This window comes from Corapipo altera, unplaced genomic scaffold, assembly GCF_003945725.1.
Source record: "Corapipo altera isolate COAL_440 unplaced genomic scaffold, ASM394572v1 0, whole genome shotgun sequence".
Classification (NCBI taxonomy): Eukaryota; Metazoa; Chordata; class Aves; order Passeriformes; family Pipridae; genus Corapipo; species Corapipo altera.
The window spans coordinates 14,149,152-14,171,933 of NW_020884872.1; the positions used below are offsets into that span (position 1 = coordinate 14,149,152).

A 22,782-nucleotide genomic window follows, 5' to 3' on the forward strand; every position below is an offset into this window, starting at 1 on the left:
CATTTAAACAGGTTTGGTGATGGAGGGGTCAGAAGGTTTTTTTTCCCAGTCAATACACAAGATGTGGCTGGCAGCTGGACCTGCCTCAACCTCACTGAGATGAGGAAGAGCCTTTTTGGTGGGTGTAGTCCAAATCAACCACAGCATGGCACATGTTGTTCTAGCACTCCTTTGCTGTATTATAAAGAAAATGGATGAAGAGTCTTCCACACTGTAGTAAAGTCCACTTTCTTTTTGACTAATTAACAAAGCATTTTCCAGAAGGCAGAGGACTTTGCAGCTAGGCTCTTGCCAGAGTGATGATAGTGACTCACATAAAATTCCATATGCTCCAAGAATCTTCTCTGTTGAGCTTTCCACCCTTGTTCAAACAGCACTTCGGGGAGCCTCCCTTTGAAATCTCCCCAGAATAACACAAAGTGGAAAGGAGAAATAAAACAGACAATCTAGAGTAGAGAACATTTATTTAAGTTAGGTTTTGAACCAGACAAAAATGTAGAGAGTTCAAAGATAAAGTCACCTCTATGTAAAGTAAGAAAAATAAAAAAAATTAAAGGTTAAAGTTAATTGGTTTGTTCACCACATTCAGCCCAGTCAGAAATACAAACATTGCAAACTGAAATATCATTCTGGGTTCTCAGACAACTGCTCAGAGTATTAAGAAAAGTAACTGAAAGGCAAATTTAGTAAGGTTTGTCTTGCAGGCATAACATCTTAAAATTCATGGTACAATACCATATTAATGAATACTTTCAATTGCAAAAGGCAACCACTAAATTCCCCAAGGCCACAGCTGCCTTATTCAAATATTATAAAAGCAATAACGACAAACGCAGGCTGAAAAATCCCTTGACTTCACAAATTTGGATATGATTCCAAATGTATCACGAGAGAACCTTGATTATCAGTTAGAGGTTGGATACTGATGGATATTAAAACAGACAATTGATTGACTGAAAAGAGAAGAAAAACCCAACCAAACAACATTTTCTTTAATCAGGACACAAGAGGGGGGAAGAGAAAAAAAAGACTTTTTTATTTCTGTAGTGACTGACCCTAGAGCTGGAATTAATGTGCTTATAAATACAAACTTATTATGTAATGATGCATGGTATAGCCATAGGCTAATTGTATTATTTGACTGTACATCAAGCCATTCAATATCAGTTTCAGGACTGCTACACAAGATGCATAATTCTTCTTCTTTCTTTTCCCTAATCTTTCATATTTATTCTAAGGATATTTGTGAAAAGAATGAATATACCACATTTCTGCCAAAAAGAAAAAAAAAACGACACAAAGAATTAATCAATAATTACGTAGCCTGCACTTAACTCCTAATTCATGGCAACACTGTGATGTGAAGGCAGAGCTGCTAAAAGTAAACAACTGAATATTCTAAGAAGTATTTATGCCAATTAAAAAACAGTTAATATCTGAATGGCCTGAAAGTGTTTTCCAGACATGGAGACCACGAATGTTCATTTGGCTTGTGGCTAATCTAGATCACTAACAGTGGACAGAAAGCTCTTAAAAAATTTCACTATCAGAGTTTATATTTTAACTACCAGGGTGCCCTGTCACTTACACAGAAAACTGCTTGATCCACTGCTAGTACCTGCATATTGCCTGAACTGGAAGACTCATCTAGCACTTTCCCAGCTTACAGGCATATTTAGTATCTCTCCATTAAGTCTAGTTTGTCATGTAGCTGCAAATGGCAAATTTCATGTTCTCATAAACAATTACTGACTAAACAAGCAGAATGCAATTTACCAGTAATGCCTCAACATTATTTACTTTAAGCTAAAATTAAGTTTTGAAGGTTCTCAATTAAAACATTACAATGTACATTTCAATGTAAATGAGTTTCCTAATTTAATTCACTGAAATATTTACCTTCTACATCCACGGCATCAGCTGTTAAATATATTCATTGGTGGGATGCATACAAAACCTCAAGTCTCTGCTTCTGTGTCAGCCTCCTTACATTAGGGCAAACTTCCACCTTCTCACCTTACTCATTGCAATATGATTAGGATGTGACACCACATTTTTCTGTGTTCAATCTATTTGCAGAACCAAAAAAACCACAGCAGTCATTTTGCTGCTCTTATTTCCCATTTTATCAGAATTTCATCCCCATATCTTCTTCTACAGTCTTTTGAATATTTTGGCCATATTTTGCACTTTAACAGAATTATTACTGAATCATAATTACCTTATAGCTTGTGTCTGCTGAATAGTAAATATGGTTCAATTAACTTAACTCTGGGATGACAGTACAGTTGTAATGATCTCAATTATTGTAAGACATCCTGATATGGGAAAATGATTTGTCATAACCTCCCCTGCTTGCAAAGGTGACGTAAGTACTGCTTTCCCTTATGTTTTTTTGCTATTTGCTGTCACTTTCCCCCTCTTCTCTCACATTACCTCCCAAGCTCCTAACAAAGGGTAGCCCCTTTACATGAATCAGGAATATAAGAAATTTCAGACCAGTCAGAGGGTCAAATTGCAATTGCCATACTTACAGTTTTTCTGAAGACTTTTTTTTCCAGAAAATTTGCTAATTAAACATAACTTGTTCATATTTTTACAGCTGCAAAATTATACTGCACCCAGTGCTTTTGCTGCTTGTTATTGATATAACGTATGGTACCAGTTTCACACTTAGGCTACATTTAAACTTTAACATCAGCTGACTTTAACATCTGTTCAACTCTGATCTCCATAAATCAACACAAATTTCCACATTATGCAGCTTCTGAAGTTTGTCTTCACTTCACCCTGGAGCTTTGTCCACACTCCACCTACTTAAGAAAACTATTGTTTCTCACGCTAAAATCATAAATTGTAACAGACACACATATGCTCACAGCACACGTAAGTGCTGAATGAGACTCTGGCCTTTTCCTGGTGTCACATTTGATAAAATCAGAATAATATCATGCTACCAGAATTATATCTGTAATGTTTAACCGTATCTCTATTTGTATTCATATTAGCCTTGAAAATATTAATATTCTTTATGCTATCAGCAAAAAAACCCACATCAAACCCAATACTCCCATTGCCCCTCAAGTCTGTAAGATTACAGAAGAACACTATCAGTGTCATCCAATACAGATAAACTACATTCACGTTGGCTGTCCAGACTCCCTTTACCACCAAATGCATAGAAAAGAGGCATGTGCTGGGTCAAATTCACTGTATCTAAGGTAGATCAGTTTAAAATAGGCCAAGATGAATGAACCAGTAACTGTTCCTGTAAGTCTGCTGGTCAAAGGGAGAAAAAATGAGAAACTTGAATGATATGTAGTATGCATATAGTAGATATCAAAAGCTAAATCCATTGAGTAACACCCTAGTACCTGTCAGAAACTTCTCTTGTGGGGACTTCAGCACAATTATTCTAGTGGTAAATTATAAAGTCAAGCAAAAAGGAGTATTTAGGAGAATGGCCCAATTCACACAAAGAAATACCAAACTCACCCAAACAGGATTTAGACTGAAAGCATTGGACCCCATTTAAGGCAATGTTGTGCATTTTACATTTGTATTTATATTCTCACTACAGTTATGATAAAAGTGCAGCCTTCAAGTATGGACATTCATGCACTCACAACATGCACACAGATTTGCAGTTTTATGTTCAGACGCTAAAAAGATATTTCTGGTTGAAAGTTTTTGTCATATGTCTAGTCAGTTCTTTATATCTGAAAGACCAAGACATCTCAGTTATTTAAAAACTTACTCAGTTTTAAAGACTATGATGCATTTAACCATTATAAAATATATATGTATATGCATATATATATATATATACACACACATATCTGAAAAAAGTTCTTCGCGGCATTAGTTCTTTCTAGGTATCTCTTAATATTTTAAACGGCAAAGACCACAGCTAATGGCAGTGGCATTTTCATATCTCATTTTCCTTTTGTCCAAACTTTGAAGAAGTCTTTTATCTTTGAAATGTACTTAATTTTTAATTGGAGTTTTCACTGTGATAATAAAAAGTCCCAGAGAAAATAAATTGCTAAACATTATTCTATCTGAATTGAATTGAAAAACAGATTATTTGTTGGTCCCATCTGTTGGTTACATGACTTCATCAGTCTGAACATAACTTTTATTTCCTAGAGTAATCCATCACAGTGACATTTTATCCTAGAGGTAAACATGAAAGCTTTAATGAAACCATTCCATTGCTTTCAGTATATTGCAGGCTTACTAATATTAGGTGCCCAGCTGATATCCTGTGCTAACACCTCCTTATGTGCAAGGCAACTTTGACACAAATACAACTTTATTTACATGAGAAAAAATGATGGTCAAGTGCTTTATTGAATACAACCACCTTACAAATTTTCCTGTAACTTCATGAGTGATCAAATTGAGAACTCAGTTTTTTCCCCTCTTTTTTTGAAGTTATATTGTACTGAGATCTTCACAGGAAACCAAACTAAAATTTATCCATTTGTAAAGCATGCTTGTTTTCCCTTGGCTAGAAAAATTATCTGAGGCTACTTTTCTGCACTGTAGAACATTGGGATGATTACTTCTTAACTTTGAAAAGTTCTAACAGGTTTAATTTCAATTAAGCCTATGAGAACAAACTTCAGAGAAATAATTTCAGAAACAATTCTGCAAAGTATACAAGAGTAAATCCATATGCTGCTGAGGATGAAGCACAATAAAGCATCATTGAGATAATCTATAGTTAAAATGATGGTGTATGACTTATGATTAAGCTTCATTACCTGCAGAGCAAGGGGCTTCCATCTCATATTTTTCAGTAAAGCTGGTGCTGAGGTAAGCATGCTCTGAGGTCGCTTTTTCAAAGTTAAGATAACACCACTCGGATCCTCTCGTAGTGCATTCACCAAATTTTTCAACTGCCACCCCACCTGGTAACCAGTAAAATCATTACAATAAAATTGAGGTACAGTATTCAATATGTAATGTTCCCTTTTTAAATAAGATTACTAAAATAACATTATAGGAGTGTATATATATATATATATTAAAGGAAATTAACTCTAGAAATGTCAAAATTTAATTACTGCATAAAAATCATGTAAACTAAAATAATTATTATAATGCATTACCATGTATATGCATCGCTTCAGGTTTTAGAATTAATAAACTACTTTTACTTCACTGCAAATGCACAATTAAATCTCAAGGTGTTTTCAAACTTATCTCTGGTACACAGACTTTAGAAACTAGAAAGTTAAAAAGCCCTGGCTTCTGCATTGACAGTTCATTTCAAAACTGAGCATTTGGTACTTCATGGTTACTATTTAAAGTCCACTAACCACATGTAGTCATACACTACTACTCCTAGCAGCTTATGCAAGCACAAAACAGTTCAAGAAAATCTTCTACTCTTCACACTGCTATAAAAATAAACTCAGAAACAAAAGGCCTTTTTTAAAAAAGTACTTCTTTCATGATTCAGAAACAAATACAGTAAATCAATGACAGAAATGTAGTCCAGTCACTACTTGATGTAGTCCAGCCTTAAGTAGAATTTTCCTAATTTAATTACAGCATTTTGAAATATTCTAAAATTAAAAACTTGACTAACATGGAAGTAACAACTCTTTGTTTATAAATGCAGGATAGAACTTTCTGAATAATCTACTTTGCATTTTTGAAAAAAGTACTTCAAATATTAAAACATTACAACTGACAAAGACAATAGTGTTAAGTCTGAATAACGCCTGATTATTAGGTATCTATTGTGAAATACTTTAAGGTGTTAAAACCTCACTTTTTCAAGTTTGGCACTTAGATTGGCAATACATGGAATCATACATCTCTTGAAAATCTTGGCCTGTAGAGTCAGAAAGTGATTATTTCCATAAACTTGACATCTTTTCTACCTTTTTTTCTCTCTCTCCCCCCCAAACAAACAACTACATTTTACTGATGTATAAAGGATCACATTTAGAAATATTTTTCCGCTTTCACAACTTGTACAAGAACAACATTAATAACAAAATTACCCAACTGAGAAGAGAAAAAAAAAATCTAGACTTCTGAAGTGATAAGGTAACTTAACCTTCAAAAAGGTTATTTTGTGTCATGTCAATACGTTTGAAAAAATGAAATAGGCAATGTGAACAAAGAGAGTGCAGATGGTCCTTATCATTGCTATAGTGCAATGACACAAATATATATTTGTTACCTATGCTTAAGAAAGATAATTACAAGTAGGTTGTTGCTACTTATTCCCTACTACACAGAACCTCACTTTGTTTGATTAATACCACTTATTTTAAGAACTGGTACTGCCATATGAACATGACACTTAAGCCAACTCTAATGCTTACCAACCACCCTGAATCACAGATATGGCTCAAACCTCATCACTCTTTCCTCAGTTCTTGTGCACCTACCTGTCCTGTTTTCACCAGAGCAAAGTTCCTTATATTCAGAATATACTTCTACAGTAATATTATAGTATGCAAAGATAATGGGTATTGACAACATGCATCATTAGAGAATATTTTTCAGTATCTACAGAAGACTTCCAAGCATGCTAAAATTCTTATTTTCAGTCCAAGGTACTAAGCATATAGCTATCACACTTTGAATAAAATGAAACATTAGTGCAATCAACTCCAGCTCAATCTCTACATCCTGGTGAGGTCTCCATTGTGTTTCTACAATATTTAAATGAAATGTCTCTGAGTCCAAGCTTTGTGTCTGAACATCATGATTTAGTTAAAAAAATACCTTGCTATTTACAACACTGTTTTCTTACTTTTAGACTTCCACCACTGCTTAGAAGCAATACATTCCCTGTAGTTACATAATGTCACTGTGGACATATGCAAGGTTTCACTTGCTACTGAAAAGAAGGAGTACAGTTTATGTAATGTATCTCTGTACATAAGCTACTGCACACAGTAATTCCCTAATGTAACAACTGAAGACGGATTTCTGGAGAAGAATCCGTCTGCTGAATAAAGCAGCACAAAGAGCCTTGAGGCCTCTGATTTGGCCTCAATTAGGGAGTCAGGATGTAAAATACTTCCAATTTAAATTGGTAGGATGCTGCATGTTTCTCACTGAAACATCCAGAGGAATATAAATATAATTGGGCTTTTTTTTGGTTATGCTAGCATTTTAAAAATTATTTTAAATGTACTTTCATACTTTGCAGAGATAAACTGTATCTTGTATTTGAAATATGCCTTACCTTGCAATAAATGGGAGATTATCTGGCCTATGAGAGTTACAGGGATTAAAGAAAAAAAAATCACTTCAAAGCACTAAATCTGATGTATTTAATTTAGCTGCTCATGAATAAAAACAATTTAACTTTGTACAGGGAAATTCTGAGTTTACTATAAATTTCAAATTAAGTTCATCTTCAGCTTTTACTTAGTTCCCTGACAGTTTTCTGCCTATTCAGACAAGTCTTGAAGGCTTATCATTTGAACAGAAATTACTAAATTGGCCTAAGAGGAACAAGTCACATTAGAAGCAGTCAACAATAAACTGAAGAAAATCAATATCCACATAGGAGGTATGCTTTTCAGTTCCAACACAGTTCAATTCCTATCAAAATTCATACTGACACAGACAAAACAAAAGTAATTTTATTTGATGGGGTCCAGGTTGAAAAGAGGAAAAGGTAGTGACTATACATGGAACTGAAAACTGTTTTTCAGAAATTCACTTTAGTGATATGTAATCTACACTTCCTTTTAAGTGCAATTTGATTTTACATACTGCAAAAAGGGACAGTAATAAGAAAGTTTCACTACTGGTTTGCCAATTCAATAGATATGTAAAAGGACTGTATTAAGAGACAACTTTATTTAAAATAACCTGAGCAATTAATTTCGAAAAGAGTGCACTATGCTGACCAAGTGCCCATTTTTGAAAACCAAGGAAGTTACTGTTGTTTGCTTTAAAATCAATTTGCATTGTTAAACCAGTGCCATCTAGAAGCAGCAGTCAGAAGAGGTGTCTTTGGTGGCAGCCTAAGCCCAGCATTGGGTTTTGCTGCCCAGTGCCTGGATCACTGTTCGTTGCCAGTGCAGCTCTCAGCCAAGCACAGGGAGGGACAAGGGCACTGAGGGTGGCCCACGGGTGCCCTGAGGGGTTGTGCTGAGCTAGTTTTGCCAAGGAGGTTACAGCACCTTTGCTGGAGTAGTTTACTGCCACAGAAAGGAGGGATAGAAGGGGTAGCCCACATCTGTGTCATCCAAGGACCGACAGCCCAAGGCCAGATAAACAGGGCTGCCGGGGGTGGCATGGGCAGGGACACCACCGTCCCAAAGGGGAGGGCAATACCCCGTGAGAAGAGAAACAAGCCTGTGCCTACAGCATCAGACCACCTCCAAATTTCTCATTCATCTACCACTACATGCCCAGAGATTGTGGCCATGCTGGGAAGCCTCACTACAGTGCTCCAAAGATACTCGGGGCCACCCAGGTTGCTTCAGCAGGACAAGATGGGTATACAGGAGCCCTGTGCAGTTGCACCCAGATCTGACACATCCTACTCATCTTCCCTGTCAAGCACCCATTACCCAAAATCACAGAAAGCTTTAGCAGAGGGTGCTATCAGAGGTCTCCCATCCACCACTCAGGAAAAGAAGAGGTCTCTGAGCAAGTTAAGATATATTTTACAAGACTCCAATATTTCTTTGGCTTAGGCAAGCACATCTGGATGATAATATTACAACAGCTTGAAACTAAACTTTTATTTTGAATTCCTATTCTAAATTGCCAAGAACTGTAACATTTTAAATAATTAAAAGTTGTTCTTAAGTAATTACTTTTTTCCCCAGACAAATCTATTCCCCTCTTTATGACAAGCTTAGAAAACTGTTAGTAATCTTCCCTTTTTCTGAATGAAGCATGACCATTCATTGAATCTTTTTTTCACACAGCCACACTCATGGCAGTATTCCCAAACTCCTGTGCTCATTCCTGAGTGCTGCTGTATGTTATCATCTAGAGAGGAGCTCTGTAAAATATTAACATGTAAACAGCTCAAATACAATTGGATGGATCTAAACCAAGTATTTTTAGGATGCTACAAAATAACCTACAGTCTGAAAAATCTTGGACTTGTATCCCCAAAGAAACTATGGAACAGCCGCATCAATTAAAAGCAGTGTGAAAATCTGATACACATTGAAATGACATCACGCAGAGGGTGGAATAACAGTCAAATGGTAAACAGAACAGAGTCCATACTTTACAGGAGTATTCCTGTTCAACAGGTCATCAGACTCTCATGAAAATTAATGAAAGCTTTCTGCTTCCATGAAAAGAAAACTGTTATTTTTTCTCCTGTTACTGTAATTTTTTCCTGACTTCCAGATTTGTAGAAGGGAAAAGTAGTAACATCTTTACACTTTTAAAGAAAAAAAATATATTCCTGCTAAGTATAACCTGCAAAGCTATGTGCTATTTTCTACCTAAAGAAATATGCAAAATCCACTCTAGTGTTTAATTTAAAAAAGTTAGTGGATTTGAGAGATAGTAAAAATTCTAATTCTTTCAATGTTGCCTGTAATTAGTTGCATGCATCCAGAGTGCTTTGACTTATCAACCTTTTCAAGCTTCAAGCTTTTACTCATTTTTCAGCTAAAAAAACATTAACAATTTCTAGGAGGGAAAGTGTATTCACCTTGAGAAATGGGTGTTTTTTAAAGAACTTCCATATTTAACACCATCTTGCATTTCATTAAAAAGTAGTGCATAAGAAAAAATAACACAACACTACAATTCAAATAACTATCAAACATAGCACATTTTTAAGCACATCAGAATCTGACAAGAAATGTAACAGCATCGTGCTGTTAAATTAACAGATTGATTTCCACAAACACTGGCCAGAAAGAGGATGGTCAGCTGGCAGCACCATGAAACAAATGTGTTAGTAGCAAGCATCTTCTTCCCTTCCCCCAGCTGCAGATGTCTGAAAAGGTGAAAAATTAATGGAAAGGCATAGGTCTCCTGTTTCCAGAAAATATTACTGTGTGAGGAAATCACAAAAGGATGTTTACAACATGGACTACCACAGAGATGAAAGTTGTATCTGTATGTGGTAGGGGAAGCAGTGTCAGGAGAGCAGTAGATGCCTTTTCAGGGATTTATCCATGGTCTTAAGCTAGCACAATAATAGCATCCACACTTGCATAATGTTTTTTTCACAGAGAGGTTAATAATATTGTGATTGCATAGGCTGCAATTCTAATTAAAGAGTATCTTGGCTATATTATTTAAATAAATGCAATTTTAATTCAATGCTAAAGTTAGTTCTGTGTATCCTTAAAATGTCACTGATTGCACCACACTGTATCGTTGTCCAAAGTTACAACACAGTTTATATGTAAAGTACATTGAAGAAAATCTCATATTTTACTTGAAAAATGTCTGATGTTTCACTAAAACTTTTGCTTATTGCTATCAAACTATGAAATAACTGATTATTATATTCATTTTTGGCTACGTAAACCAAAGATCACAATTAAGAGACCCAAGAGTAAACTAAGCTAGGATCCAAACTGAGAGTTGAGTGCAGAAATTACTGCCTCTCATTAAGGTGCCCTAAACACATTTCCCTCTCAGAAAACGAACCTGATTCAGAGCATAACTTCTGACTGATTTTACTAGATTGCTCCTTTTAGTTATTTGCACAGCTCAGTACCACCATAATTCAACAAATTTCACAATGTTAGTAACATGACTACAGAGCACCTCGGTAAAGGAGACAAGCATCTGTATTGTCCAACAGGGAACTGAAATTTGATTTGTCCAGGAACTCAGAATCCATTCTGTACTGAAGCTTGGACACTATTTAATAACAACGCTCACCATTCACTTTGTACTGACAGAACCAAACTTCAGCTCAGAGCTAATTTACTGTTTTGCTTTTGAGTCATTGTTAGTAACATCCTAGAACAAATAAATGAGTGTATTTGTTGGAACTGCAAAGACTCCAACTTTATGGGTTTGATTATATCCTATTTTACAGACATAAAGATCAATTATTAGGTACAATTTTTGAGGAAAAAGTGTCTCATTTCCCTATATCAAGGTGTGGCCCTAAAAAACAGGGTTGATTTCATTTCACTCAGTTTTGGAGTACCTCTGAAATTTGAAGCATTCTCCTTCACTGGGGTACCTGCAGTGACTGCCTGTCTCCAGCATGGTGTCTATAAGGCATCTCTGTCTTCAACCAGGAGTACAGATAACCAGAAAAGACGGGTACTGGCAATTTGGAAGGTCTTCATTCAACCTTCCATCCACTTGCAGAAAAAGGGATCTCAGCATTATTTATCCTCAGAGGGACTAAACTCAAGTCTTTCAAATGCTGGGCGGGTGTCTCAAGCATCAAGATGCGCGTAATTTCAGGTTAAAGGCCTTCCCTGAAGGCACAGCGCTGTGCTGATGGGACCAGGCAAGTACAAACCCCAGTCATACAACAGACAAGAAACCACTAGGTCCTTGAATGTGGGTCAGGGATATGAGGGTTCTGGTCCCAATTCTCAGTGATCACTTTTCTGTAATATAAATGCATAACAAATTACACACCTACTGCAGAGAACAGGGTCTGAGAGCCACATAGAGATGAGCAAGCCCTACCCCTTCTTCAGCAAGGGCACAGACATTAAACTGCTATGAACAAAGGTGCTGCCACCAGAGTCATCACTTGGCCTCATTATCAGGAGCTTTCAGAGAATATAAGGAGAGCCTGGGTGCTTATTAATTTGAGCAGGGCTCCTAGCGAGGGACACTCTTCCACGGCCAAAGAAGAGACATTTGAGTACCCTTGGGTGGCCACAGATGAATGCTAAGAAAACTCAAGTGCTGATAAATATCTAAGGAGGCATAGAGAGATGGTTGTACAAGCTGAAGGCTCAGGTGGGATTTAGGCTGACTGGATTGCACCTTGGTTTCTCATAGATTAAGTTGCACTATGGATGTAGGTGACCCCACCCTTCCTTAGGGTAGAGGAACAGCCAAGTTCTCCATATTTCACATGGCATAAAGAAGGTGCTCCTCAGGAGTGACCCTGCAGTATTAACCCACCATACAATGGGAATTTGAGCCATGTGTGTGTGCATTGCATAGTCTCATATTTAGATTCCCCAAACACTTGTGCTGGAATTAAAATAATAAATATATGTAGACATGCATGCATACACACATACATAAATAATTTTATTTCAGATTAGATTTACATTGTCACAACTTAGTCTTTTAGAATGATTCCAGTGAGTCAGTAATTCCGACAGTCCCTCCGACCTCCCTCTTTTTAGTGTATAAATAAACTACTTGAGATCCCCAGCTGCCCTGCAGTTAAACAGTGCTGCTACCCTTGAAACAGATGTTTCTTGAGACTGGATTCATATAGTGAAAAGAAATTAACATGTGCACAAAGAAATTATACAAAAAAAAAATCCTTAAGGTCACTAACGACAAATCAAACTGAAAAAAAAAAATCCAAATCCAAAAAAAGCCTTTAATTGAGCTGCAAACTTACGTAGCATCACTTAGTTAAAGGAAGAACAGGGATAGGAAGCTAAAAGAAATTGTCATAATAGAGGAGTAATTATTAAACTGTGAGAGATCTTTTCTTTTTTGTTTCATTTTACTGCTATTAAAATAATCAGCCATAAACTATGTACTGCATTCAAGCCACTGAGTTGTTTTAAGCCAGTAATTAGGTTTTTTCAAGTACAAATTTACAAATCCAGAGTACATCTACTCAAACAATAGAATTTCCCTGCTATATTTTTTCCGCCCACATAACACAGTATTAATTTGCTTTTCTTACTGTTTTGATCTATTTTTACAACAACTATCATCGTTTTACACTTCCTCACAATTACCTCTTAATTTCGTCACAATAAGGCAAGGGATTATGCAACAGAAGATCAAGCTGGAACCTGAAGATCAGCTGTGTCATTTACACAGCTGCTACCCGCACAAAGCACAGAGGTATTCAAAATTCTTCCATCCTAACTCATACGTGGTCCTGGGTGTGCACAACTGCACTATCAATTGTGTTGATTTGCTTTGAAGAAACCCCTCCTTACCTTTAATCTCTTTCTATACAGTGTACTTCAATTTTCAGCAACCTCAGTTAAAAGGAAATTATTAGCAGCAGAATAATATCTGCCTTCCTTCCAAATACACATATTTGCACTAACAGCAGGCCTTTTAACCTGTTCATATGAGACAAATAGAGTAACATAATCTGTATTCTTTTCTACAGAAATAAACAATGTGAACAATAGAAAACTCCCATTCTACTTATTATCTGCTACCTGGGCATAAAAAATACGCTGTAATCATTTATTCTGAAATAATAATTTTAACTGCAGAATTTATAGTACTCTCACCAAGAACATACTGTTAACATTTTAATTTAAATTGCCAGCAAATACAATTTGTGCCAAGATTAATAGTCAGTAGCAATTACTATAAGAATATGAAAATTATTTTTATCAGGAATATATGCAAACATATTTTGACAACATATTGTCTTTCATTATTTCTGCTGAAAATATTAATACCATTTACATTACTTTTCTATAGAAAAAAGTCTATAGAAACACTATTTTTTTTCTATAGAAACCCTACCAGGTGGGAAAAAAAAAAAGCAAACCAGAAAACAACTCTAAAAAAATAAATTAAAATGCAAAATGCATCATCTCCCAGTATGTTCTGTGCAGAAAGATGAGTTTAACAACTAGGTCACGGGAATGTTCCACAGAATACTGCAGCAGTTTTTAGGAGATACATCCTCAGGAGTATAGTTAAGTATAGTTTGTATCAGAATACTTGATTTGGTTGTAGACTCAAGAATGTGGTTATCACCAGCAGTGACACTATGAAGGCTCACCAATGACATTTACAGAAAAAGTCAATTGATATCTGCAGTGGAAATCTTACTACAATTACACTGCCTTCAAAAGAAGTCAGCCCAGGTGTGTATTCCCAAACTGCAGCTGTACAGAACAGTCTGTATCATCAATTACAAAAGAATTTTTTATTTCCCCAAAGAAAAATAATCTAAGAACTCAATAGTCTTCTGAATGTTATTTATATATGTTCATACAATCATATGAGTAAACTATCAGTGACAGTAGAGTTGTCCATTCTGGGGTACAGCCAGGACAGAAAAAAATAAAATAAAATCTCATTTTGAGTGAGTTGTAGGACACAGCAAATGCCATCAGGTGAGCAAGACCAAAATCTAGTGTATAGTCAATGAACCCACATCTCAGTCATATGAGATGATGGGCATCTCCTATTGCAGCAATTTCTTCTTGAAAGGACTTCCTGAAAGGACTTGTACAGCAACCCAAACTTCTCAGTGTTTGGCTGCTACACAGCTCCACCAATCCCACAGAGGAGGTTCACCATGCCCAGCATATGTTCTTCAAGTACTGTAGTGCACCATAACTGCAGCAGAGCGTTGGGATCAGGTGCTCTGGAGCACAGATCAAAGAGCCCACTGAACATGGGATGTCAGTGTCCAGGTCACAGGACCAGATGTGCCACTCACAAAGCCAGAGGCAGTGAGGAGCAGTTTCCACAACCATTTGTGACTTACGAGTGATCCTGCCAGTGTTCCCTTTCTATTTTGGGGCACAGTCAACCAGGTTTAATGCTTTCAGTTAGGACAAGTAGGTTGAGTTGAAATTAAAGTAGAAAAGCTCATATAGTTTAGCTCATCTAGGGGACAGGTAGCTGCTGGAAGGCAGCACAGAGTGGTTTTCTGCTGCAACTGAAGTAATTCCACCGGAGTGACACAGACGTGATTAAGTGTAAAAACTTAATGTGGAATGAACAAAGGAAAATTATATAAAGTTTGGCAGAAAAATGAAGCAGCATGGGCTGGCCAAGCTTATGCTGCTCTAACACAGAGGCAACAATGCCTTGTTTGTTAAATGTTCTGTCCTGCCAGAGACAGAAGTGCAACTGGATGCCCACACTGACACAGTACATTATTTACATAAAATTGAGCCTGTGCTTATCAAAGTGCTGTGTGTTTCAGACAACTCTGGACAAGCTCCAGGGATTAATGGAAAACAGATTCCATGGACAAGAGCATTTAGCATTTGTTCCCCTGGGGAAAAAAAGGTCATGTTTGCTCACATATTTCCCTTCTGCAGTATCACACTTCCCTGACATATGGGATATAAAATAATATACTTGTGTTTATCTGTACATCTATGTAAAAAAGATAACATAAATAACACCATATAATCTCAACACAAATTCCATGTTAAAGGGAATTGCAAGTTGACAAAAATATTTTTCCTTTTGAGGGGATCATGACAATTTAATTTCTTTATCGGTATTATACAATACTTATGGAGATTAAAAAAAAAGGATAAGGAGTTATACCAAAATTTTGAGAGGGTATTTGGGGGACAGACTACATTTGCAAAAAGGTATGGACCTCATATCCTGACAAACTACAGAGAGTTCAGGACAGAGCCCTAGAGAACTAGGTTACTTCCATAAAGACTTCCATTAACATTTCTGGATGGACCAAGAAATCTTTTAGATGTAAATCCCACTCACCTTTAAAATTAAATGTTTGTGTTCACATTTACCAAACCATTATAAACAAAGGACACCCAAGGATTCAGAAAGGATTAAAAGCATGATCTGGGAGCTGTTACTCTATCTCCTCTTCCATAAAAGCACATGCATGACAGCAACAGAAGAAAGCTGAGCAAAAAGTTTATTTCTTTTGAACTTTTATGATTTTGCTGCACTGTTTTGTTGTTCAAGTCAAGCATCATAAGAAAATAAAAATACTGTTTTAAACAAAAGATGTTGTTAGTGGAAGTTGTATAAGATGTCAAACATCTAATGTCAAAAGCTTGGACTGACACTGCTGTTCCCTCTCTTATACTATTCCAGCCCATTTCTCCACTGAATTGCTTTAGAAATACCATCTTCCTCAAAGTCAAACTAATAAGGCCTTAAATGAAATACCTGTGCTCACAAAAATCTAGCTGGATCAGAACTAGTCTGCTAAGCAGTGCAGAAAAAAAAATGAATAAACTGAAATATTTACAACATCATTTTTCTGCTTATAGGTGTTTGGGTTTGGCTTTCCGCCCCCCCAAATAAGAAGATTTCTACTGCAAATTCCATTTTGGATGCATACACTCCAGAGATTCATATGCACCCCAAGTTCAGTATTTCCTATGAACTGGAATTTACCAGCTCCCAACAAAACCTAAGATATTCTGTGGAAGTCAAACTCTCCTCACTAATTGTACGGTGATCTTAAAAATCTGTTCCTTACTTTTTCTAAGGAAGGATTAGGTTAGGATAAGTATCTAGAGAGGTATCATACCCTTCTTTAAGTGTACACCCTTCCAATAAAGCAAAGTATGACCTTGTAAATGTATCTGTCGTGTCATTTTAGCAAAAAGTTTTTGTAGTGTAAATACGAAAAGAGTTCCTGCAACTCAGTTCTCTGGACTTGGTTTGGTGCACTGAAGCTTCCAGAGTAAGAAACTGTATAAAAGCGAGGTGTTATCTACTACAATATTCAAAAAATCCAATTTCAACGGTAACTTACAGGTGTTAAATACATTAAACAAACCAGCTTCAGATCAGCAACAGATCAGTAACTGACCATATGCAACTATTATTTCCATCACTGATATGTACATTAGTTCTGAAGAGTTTTAGCCAACAAACACAAGTTTTGGGAATCCACAAGTCTATCAGTTGTCATATCAAACTTGTATTCAATCCATATTTATTCAAAGTATACGCAATGTGCCAAATATGCCTCCAAAATAAAGAAACTATTACACAAAAGCAGCCTGTTAATCAAGAATCCTACACCATTGTGAGTCTATACCTCCCTGTTTTCTGCTTGGAGTATTTTCTCTACTGTTTTATCACTGACACAACCAGAAAGACTACTGGAGACAGTAATAATTCATATAGACAATAATACAGTTTCCTGTACTTTCAGTTGGTTAAAAGAATGACTATCTTGAGGCAAAATATACTCTTGAACTATATATGGCTAGAAACACGAGTACTGCACAGTCCAAATTCTGAAACACCCGAATGAGGTGGGTATTTTTGGTTCTTTGTTTACAATGAAATATTTTAGACGGGCTTTTAGAGAAGATTAAGGATGGAATTTCAGGGAAGTTTAAGAGAAGACTCTGTCTAAATCCTTTAAATTTTAATGGAGGAGTCATGGAATCATAGTATGTTTTAAGTTGAGAGAGGTCTTAAAGAGTACCTAGTGTCAATCCCTCTGCCGTGGGCAGGGACAGCTTCTACTAGACCAGGTTGCTGGAAGCCCCATTTAAGCTGTCCTTGAACACTTCCCAGAGATGGAGCATCCATAGCTTCTCCGGACAAACTATTCCAATGCCTCACAAGCCTTACGGCAAAGAGTTTCTTCCCAACATCTAAACTAAACCTATCCTCTTTCAGTTTAAAGCCATTCCCCCTTGGCCTATCATGACAGTCTTTGTCAAAAGTCCCTCTCCAGCTTTCCTGTAACCTCTTTTTGGTATTGGAAGGTCTGTAATGTCTACCTGGAGCCTCTTTTTCTCCAGGCTGAAGAGCCCCAACCCTCTCAGCCTGTCCTCATAGAAGAGGTGCTCCAGCCCTCTCATGATCTTCCCGGTCTCCTCTGGACTTGCTTCTACAGGTCCACATCCTTCTCATGTTGGGAGGAGTCATGACCCTCAGTAACAGAGCCATTTAAGAAAATATCTGTCCTATAAGGCACAACTGACACAGGAGATCCACATAGATATTTAACCTTGAGAAACCACTATTTAAAGGACAATTTTCTGAACACTAGGTTTTCATTGACCTTAAGTATAATCAAATTATTTTTTTATTTTCAACATTCAGAAGATATTTACATTCCAGACATCCTGCCAGCAACAAGTGGAATAATCCTGTTATGGATGTTTTCCATCAAATAGCAAATGATCAGAGTAATCATTCAAAATTCTTTGATTTCACTGTCAAATGAAATACAACAAATATTAAGCATCACTACAAGCAAACAGAGGATGTCAACAGACAACTTAGAACTATTTGACACCCAGTATTAGGACACATATAATGAAAATCAATAAAAATCACTGAACTATTCTCCTACTTTGTCATGATGCTTATTTGAAAGCCAGTGGGCTTTCTGAAAAAGCAGCTTTTTCACAGTTATTAAAATGTGATTCTTGCATAAAGTATTAAGTTGTATTTTTAAAATAATTTCATGGAACTTCTCTTCCCTATATTTATATTCATTCTATTAAATATAAAGTATCAAAAGACAGGTATTAACTTCAATTTGACACACAAAATACACTGAAATAACTGAAGAAAATAAAGGAAAAAAAAGGTTTTAGTTCTAAAATAAATTTAAAGTTAAGATTTTTTTGGTTTTATACTTTGATTCTTCATTTAGAAGACATCACCTTAATAACAGTTACATGTGAATAATACTTCCCTACAGCTTGAGAGTTTGGTATTTGAAAAATTTAGTCAGTTATTTCTATAGTCAATACAAGTGTTTAAGTATGATGAGTTACATACCATACATATTGATATGTATGTCCTGTATTTTCAACAAGGGAGCAGTATATCAAGTGTGGAAAAAAAAAATCAATACACAGTAAAAACAAAATGTAGTATCTTCAGAATTATTTATCTCCTAGGTAAGAACCACAGCAAGGAATAACATCTCTTCCCAGAAAACCAGATTCTTAGAACTGGACATTAAATTCCTCATGACAGGGGCCAGAGTACAAAAGGAGAGACTTAGACTCTTGTCAAATTCCGCAGTATCTATAGAAAAAATGAAATATTTGAGCTCTATAAATTGAAGAGTCAATTAAGTGTACCTTGCAAAGGTACCATGGGAGATGCTACCACATTTCTAAGAAAATTCTAGTTGACTTTCCCTGTAGAAAAGCAACACTAAAATACCAGAAAATTACTTGCATACAATATCAACGATGACAACTATTTCAATTATATTGTTGATAGAACAAAGAAAAGTACAAGCAAATGTGTGACTTAGTCTATGACTTATTCTAGAAGTGACTAGACATATTCACCTCACCATATTAAACTAAGTCTTAGCTCCGTATGGTCCTTTTTCCTAGAAATACAATCAATGTTTTTTTGTTTTCTGTACATCTGAAAATACTTAGCTTCACTGATGCATAAGCCAAAACACCCAAATCCTACATTAAAAATTCCATCCAACAACATAAGAAAGCTCATCTTAAGGCTTGTCAAAACACTGTTATTAGTGTTAGGGGTAAGATCTGATCTTTACATCAAATAAATGCACTGTAGATGTGCTACGAAAACTAGAGTAAATACCTAACCAACTGGAAATTTTCAAGTTAACAAGGTAACTTTGCTCTACAGTACCATTAGAAATTGTTGGAAAAATTGGCTAGCATAAGTACTGAATGTTTAATGATGTCCTTCTTCAGCTGTGTATATATTTTGATAGTCAAAATAAAAAAGTTCAAAAATGTTTTTCAAATTAAATTGATGTAATAAGCTTTCTTAGTGTAGAAAAACAAATAAATCAGTCATCAACTGTACATGAAAATGTACATGGATACAATACTTATGAAGAAGCTATATGGCCAAAACAGTATTGAAATTCACCCTGATCTGCTTAAATTTATCAAATTACATTGCATGGCTCAAAAGATAGCTTCTCATCAGTTAAAGTCCACATATGTATAGTATATTTGATATCAATTTTAGCCGGAGGGTATACTGAAATATTACACTAATTTGTGCAGAGGAGCTCACATGATGTACAATGGTTTAAGGGCAGAAGTGGAACCTCATGCAGAATGACAAAAAACACTTTTAACAAATGACTGCATTAATAACGGCAGGATAGGATATTTTTTTGTCTGTTAAAATGCTTGCAAGAACACATGTAACTAATACCATATATTGACTTTCACTACACTCAAGAAACTTTATACTTTGGAAAAGGAATAGTTGCTTTCTGTATTAACGGTCTGTTCTTTTCTCTTACCAAGCCTTACCTTAGAAAAGGTAAATTCATTTTAAGAGTTCACCAATCCTAAATAAAATCACCAGGAACTAACAAGTATCTGTTCCCACAAAGAGCAATTTGCATGGTATTATTATTTTCTTGCCTATCATATATGAAAGATTTGTTTCATTTTTAACTTTCCAAGTTAAAAAATCTGCCTTTAAATTAAATTAATCACCCTAGTCATCCCTATGAGAATTTCACATGCTTATGTTTTGAAAAACCACATTCTACACATTCCAGTGGGTCTGGAAAGTAGTAAGTTTTCCAGCTTTCAGGAAGTATTCTTGACCTTAAACCCACAATGGCACATTTCCAACTCCCTGCATCCCTTCGGCCCCAAACTTCTATTATACTAAAACCAACTGTTTATTAACAGATCATTGGTAAGCAGAAAACACCCTAACATACCTCCCAGGCCACAGCTATTTAGCCTAATTTGATACCTCCTGTAATACTCAGACGACTGGGGCTTAGTTTAAGACTTCAGAACTATGTGGTTTCAAAAGAGAAAAGGAAAACTGAGATGTTAGAATAAAAATTATTTATAAAAACACATTTTTCTACACATTTCTTCTCTACACATGCTAATGTGCCATGACACCTCTATCTCCAATTGACACAGAACATAGTTATACATACCACAGTTTGGTGGTTAACTTGAATCACTTCATCCCCAGCATGGATTTTCTTGCACCGATCTGCAGGTGACTGAATTTAAAATAAAAGAGATGATCAAGAATACAGTTCTTACCAGTCATCATCTCTCTTTTAGCAGTATGATTTCTAAGCTATGTAAATCAGGTTAGATTGATAACGACATTCTACTGTGAAATAGAGAATTAAAGAAATATTTAATAAATCAATTCATTTTGTTGAAGAAAAATGATCTGTACTATTCTACACAATAAAATCAAATGTTAAGAAAGGTATGAATACATATACGATAACCAAGTCCTAAGGATTTCTTTTTAATTCCATTCTGACAAAAGGATGCTTTAATCTGCCTGACATCTCTGAAACCTTGAAAGATTATCTTTGGCTGAACTTTGAGTCTATCAAGAATATCTGGCAATTCCTCATAAACAAATTTTGTAGCATTGCCTTTTTATTCTACAGCATTTCAATATGTTGCAGAGAACTTCAGTAAATTACTGATCTGCAAAAAGTACACAAGGAGAGAAGATTAGGTTACACATTACCTAGGAAGATTGTGTAAGTTAATGGCAACTTTGGTTTTGGATCACTATTAGGGTGAAAGAAATGCAAGCACAATAAAAATCCTACAAAGATCACACTTTTAAAAAAGCAAAGTAGTTTTGTTCTTTGCTTTTGCCTCAAAAAAAACCTTAATAACAACAAAAATAAAAACCAAATTGGAAACCCCTCCCACCCTCCTCCATAAGGTGAAATCCCCACACATTTTCCCATCTTCTGTCTTTATAGTAGACCAACTGTTTCCTGAGAGAAATACTCCTATGTTTAAAGGAAAATAAATTCCTTCAGCTTTTGATAATCACAACACCTTAATTTTTCTCTCCATACTGCTGCCACCAGTCTAGGAAGGTACTTAAAGTCCACAGTAGAAGGTGAGACTGATAGTTTGAAAAAAAACAAACAAAAACCAAAACATGTTGTTCAGGAGTAGATTTCCAAAAGGCTGCTGCAAGTTTTACATAAAGGAACGAAATGAAATTCATTTTCAGGTGAGATAACAGGTCACCTAGAGAAAATGCTCCAGGGCTGAAATGTGGACTGTTTGTAGTAACCTATATCCCCATTCAAAGCATGTGTCCCATAGCTATACCATGACTTTCCAGTACAATTGCACATAATTCATGGCTTAAGTTAAGGACTGTGTTTAAAGAGAAGATATCCAAGAGAAATGAGAGGCTGAAAGAAGGGTCACTCATGACTCAATCCTAGGAGACATTGCACAGAACATCCTAAATCAAACTGGGCTGGTAAAAGTGTAATTGTACTTACATAAGGAACAGTAGCCTTGACTTTTTGGCACTACTTAAGCATTAAAGGTGTTGGCCGAGTGACTTGGGGAAAAATTTTAACACTGGTGATTATGTTCTAATAATCTGTCTTCTGCCTGGCATTTCATTAATCACAGTTACTCATTCATACCTCTAAAATCTTTACAATCCTCCAATGTAATACAGCTCTTTTAGCTCAGATGTAGTTTCACCTAAGACTTTAAAAATATAAATGCAAGTGAATCTTGTGTCATTACCTTTGAACTCTGTGAGACTTTATTATGACAAAAACTTTCCTTTTTATTGTCTGCAGCACTTGCAGCTTAAATCTTGACAAAACAGGTATTTGTCTTGGCATTTTGCCAAGCCATTAAAATACGGTCTGAGAATCTTCAAACTGGAAAAGTCTATGTTTAAAAAGCCTGATTACAATTATGCCTCAAGCACACTGCAAGGTGAGGTAAAAATAATTTATAAAGAAGTGCCAAGGCTGTGGTTTTATGAAGGGGTTCCAAGTCCTGCTCCTTACCGCTTTTTCCTCCCCAGTAAAGAATGGACTTTGCTGTAAAATAGTACCTTTTATTATAACTATCTAAGGAAAACAGAGGAGAATTGATAAGGTATTTCTTTTTTAAATGTGAATACTGATCCTTAAGCACAAGATCCACTCAAGAAGTCCTACTAGGAGGAACAAAGTGT

General features: G+C 35.8%; 1 protein-coding gene across 6 annotated transcripts in view; it reads right to left on the reverse strand.

Annotated features, from left to right (window-relative positions):
* Window positions 1–22,782, reverse strand: part of CNKSR2 (connector enhancer of kinase suppressor of Ras 2) — a 206,728-nt gene that overhangs the window by 89,337 nt on the left and 94,609 nt on the right. For 3 of the 6 annotated variants that reach the window (XM_027637464.1, XM_027637440.1, XM_027637431.1), the window contains exons 8-9: window positions 20,741–20,809; window positions 4,770–4,916 (exon numbers count right to left, since the gene is read on the reverse strand). The exons of 1 other annotated variant lie outside the window; for it this stretch is intronic. In XM_027637464.1, the coding sequence (XP_027493265.1) occupies window positions 4,770–4,916; window positions 20,741–20,809 (216 nt within the window). The remainder of the gene's footprint in view (window positions 1–4,769; window positions 4,917–20,740; window positions 20,810–22,782) is intronic. 2 more of the 6 variants (XM_027637473.1, XM_027637448.1) reach the window with 1 other exon arrangement.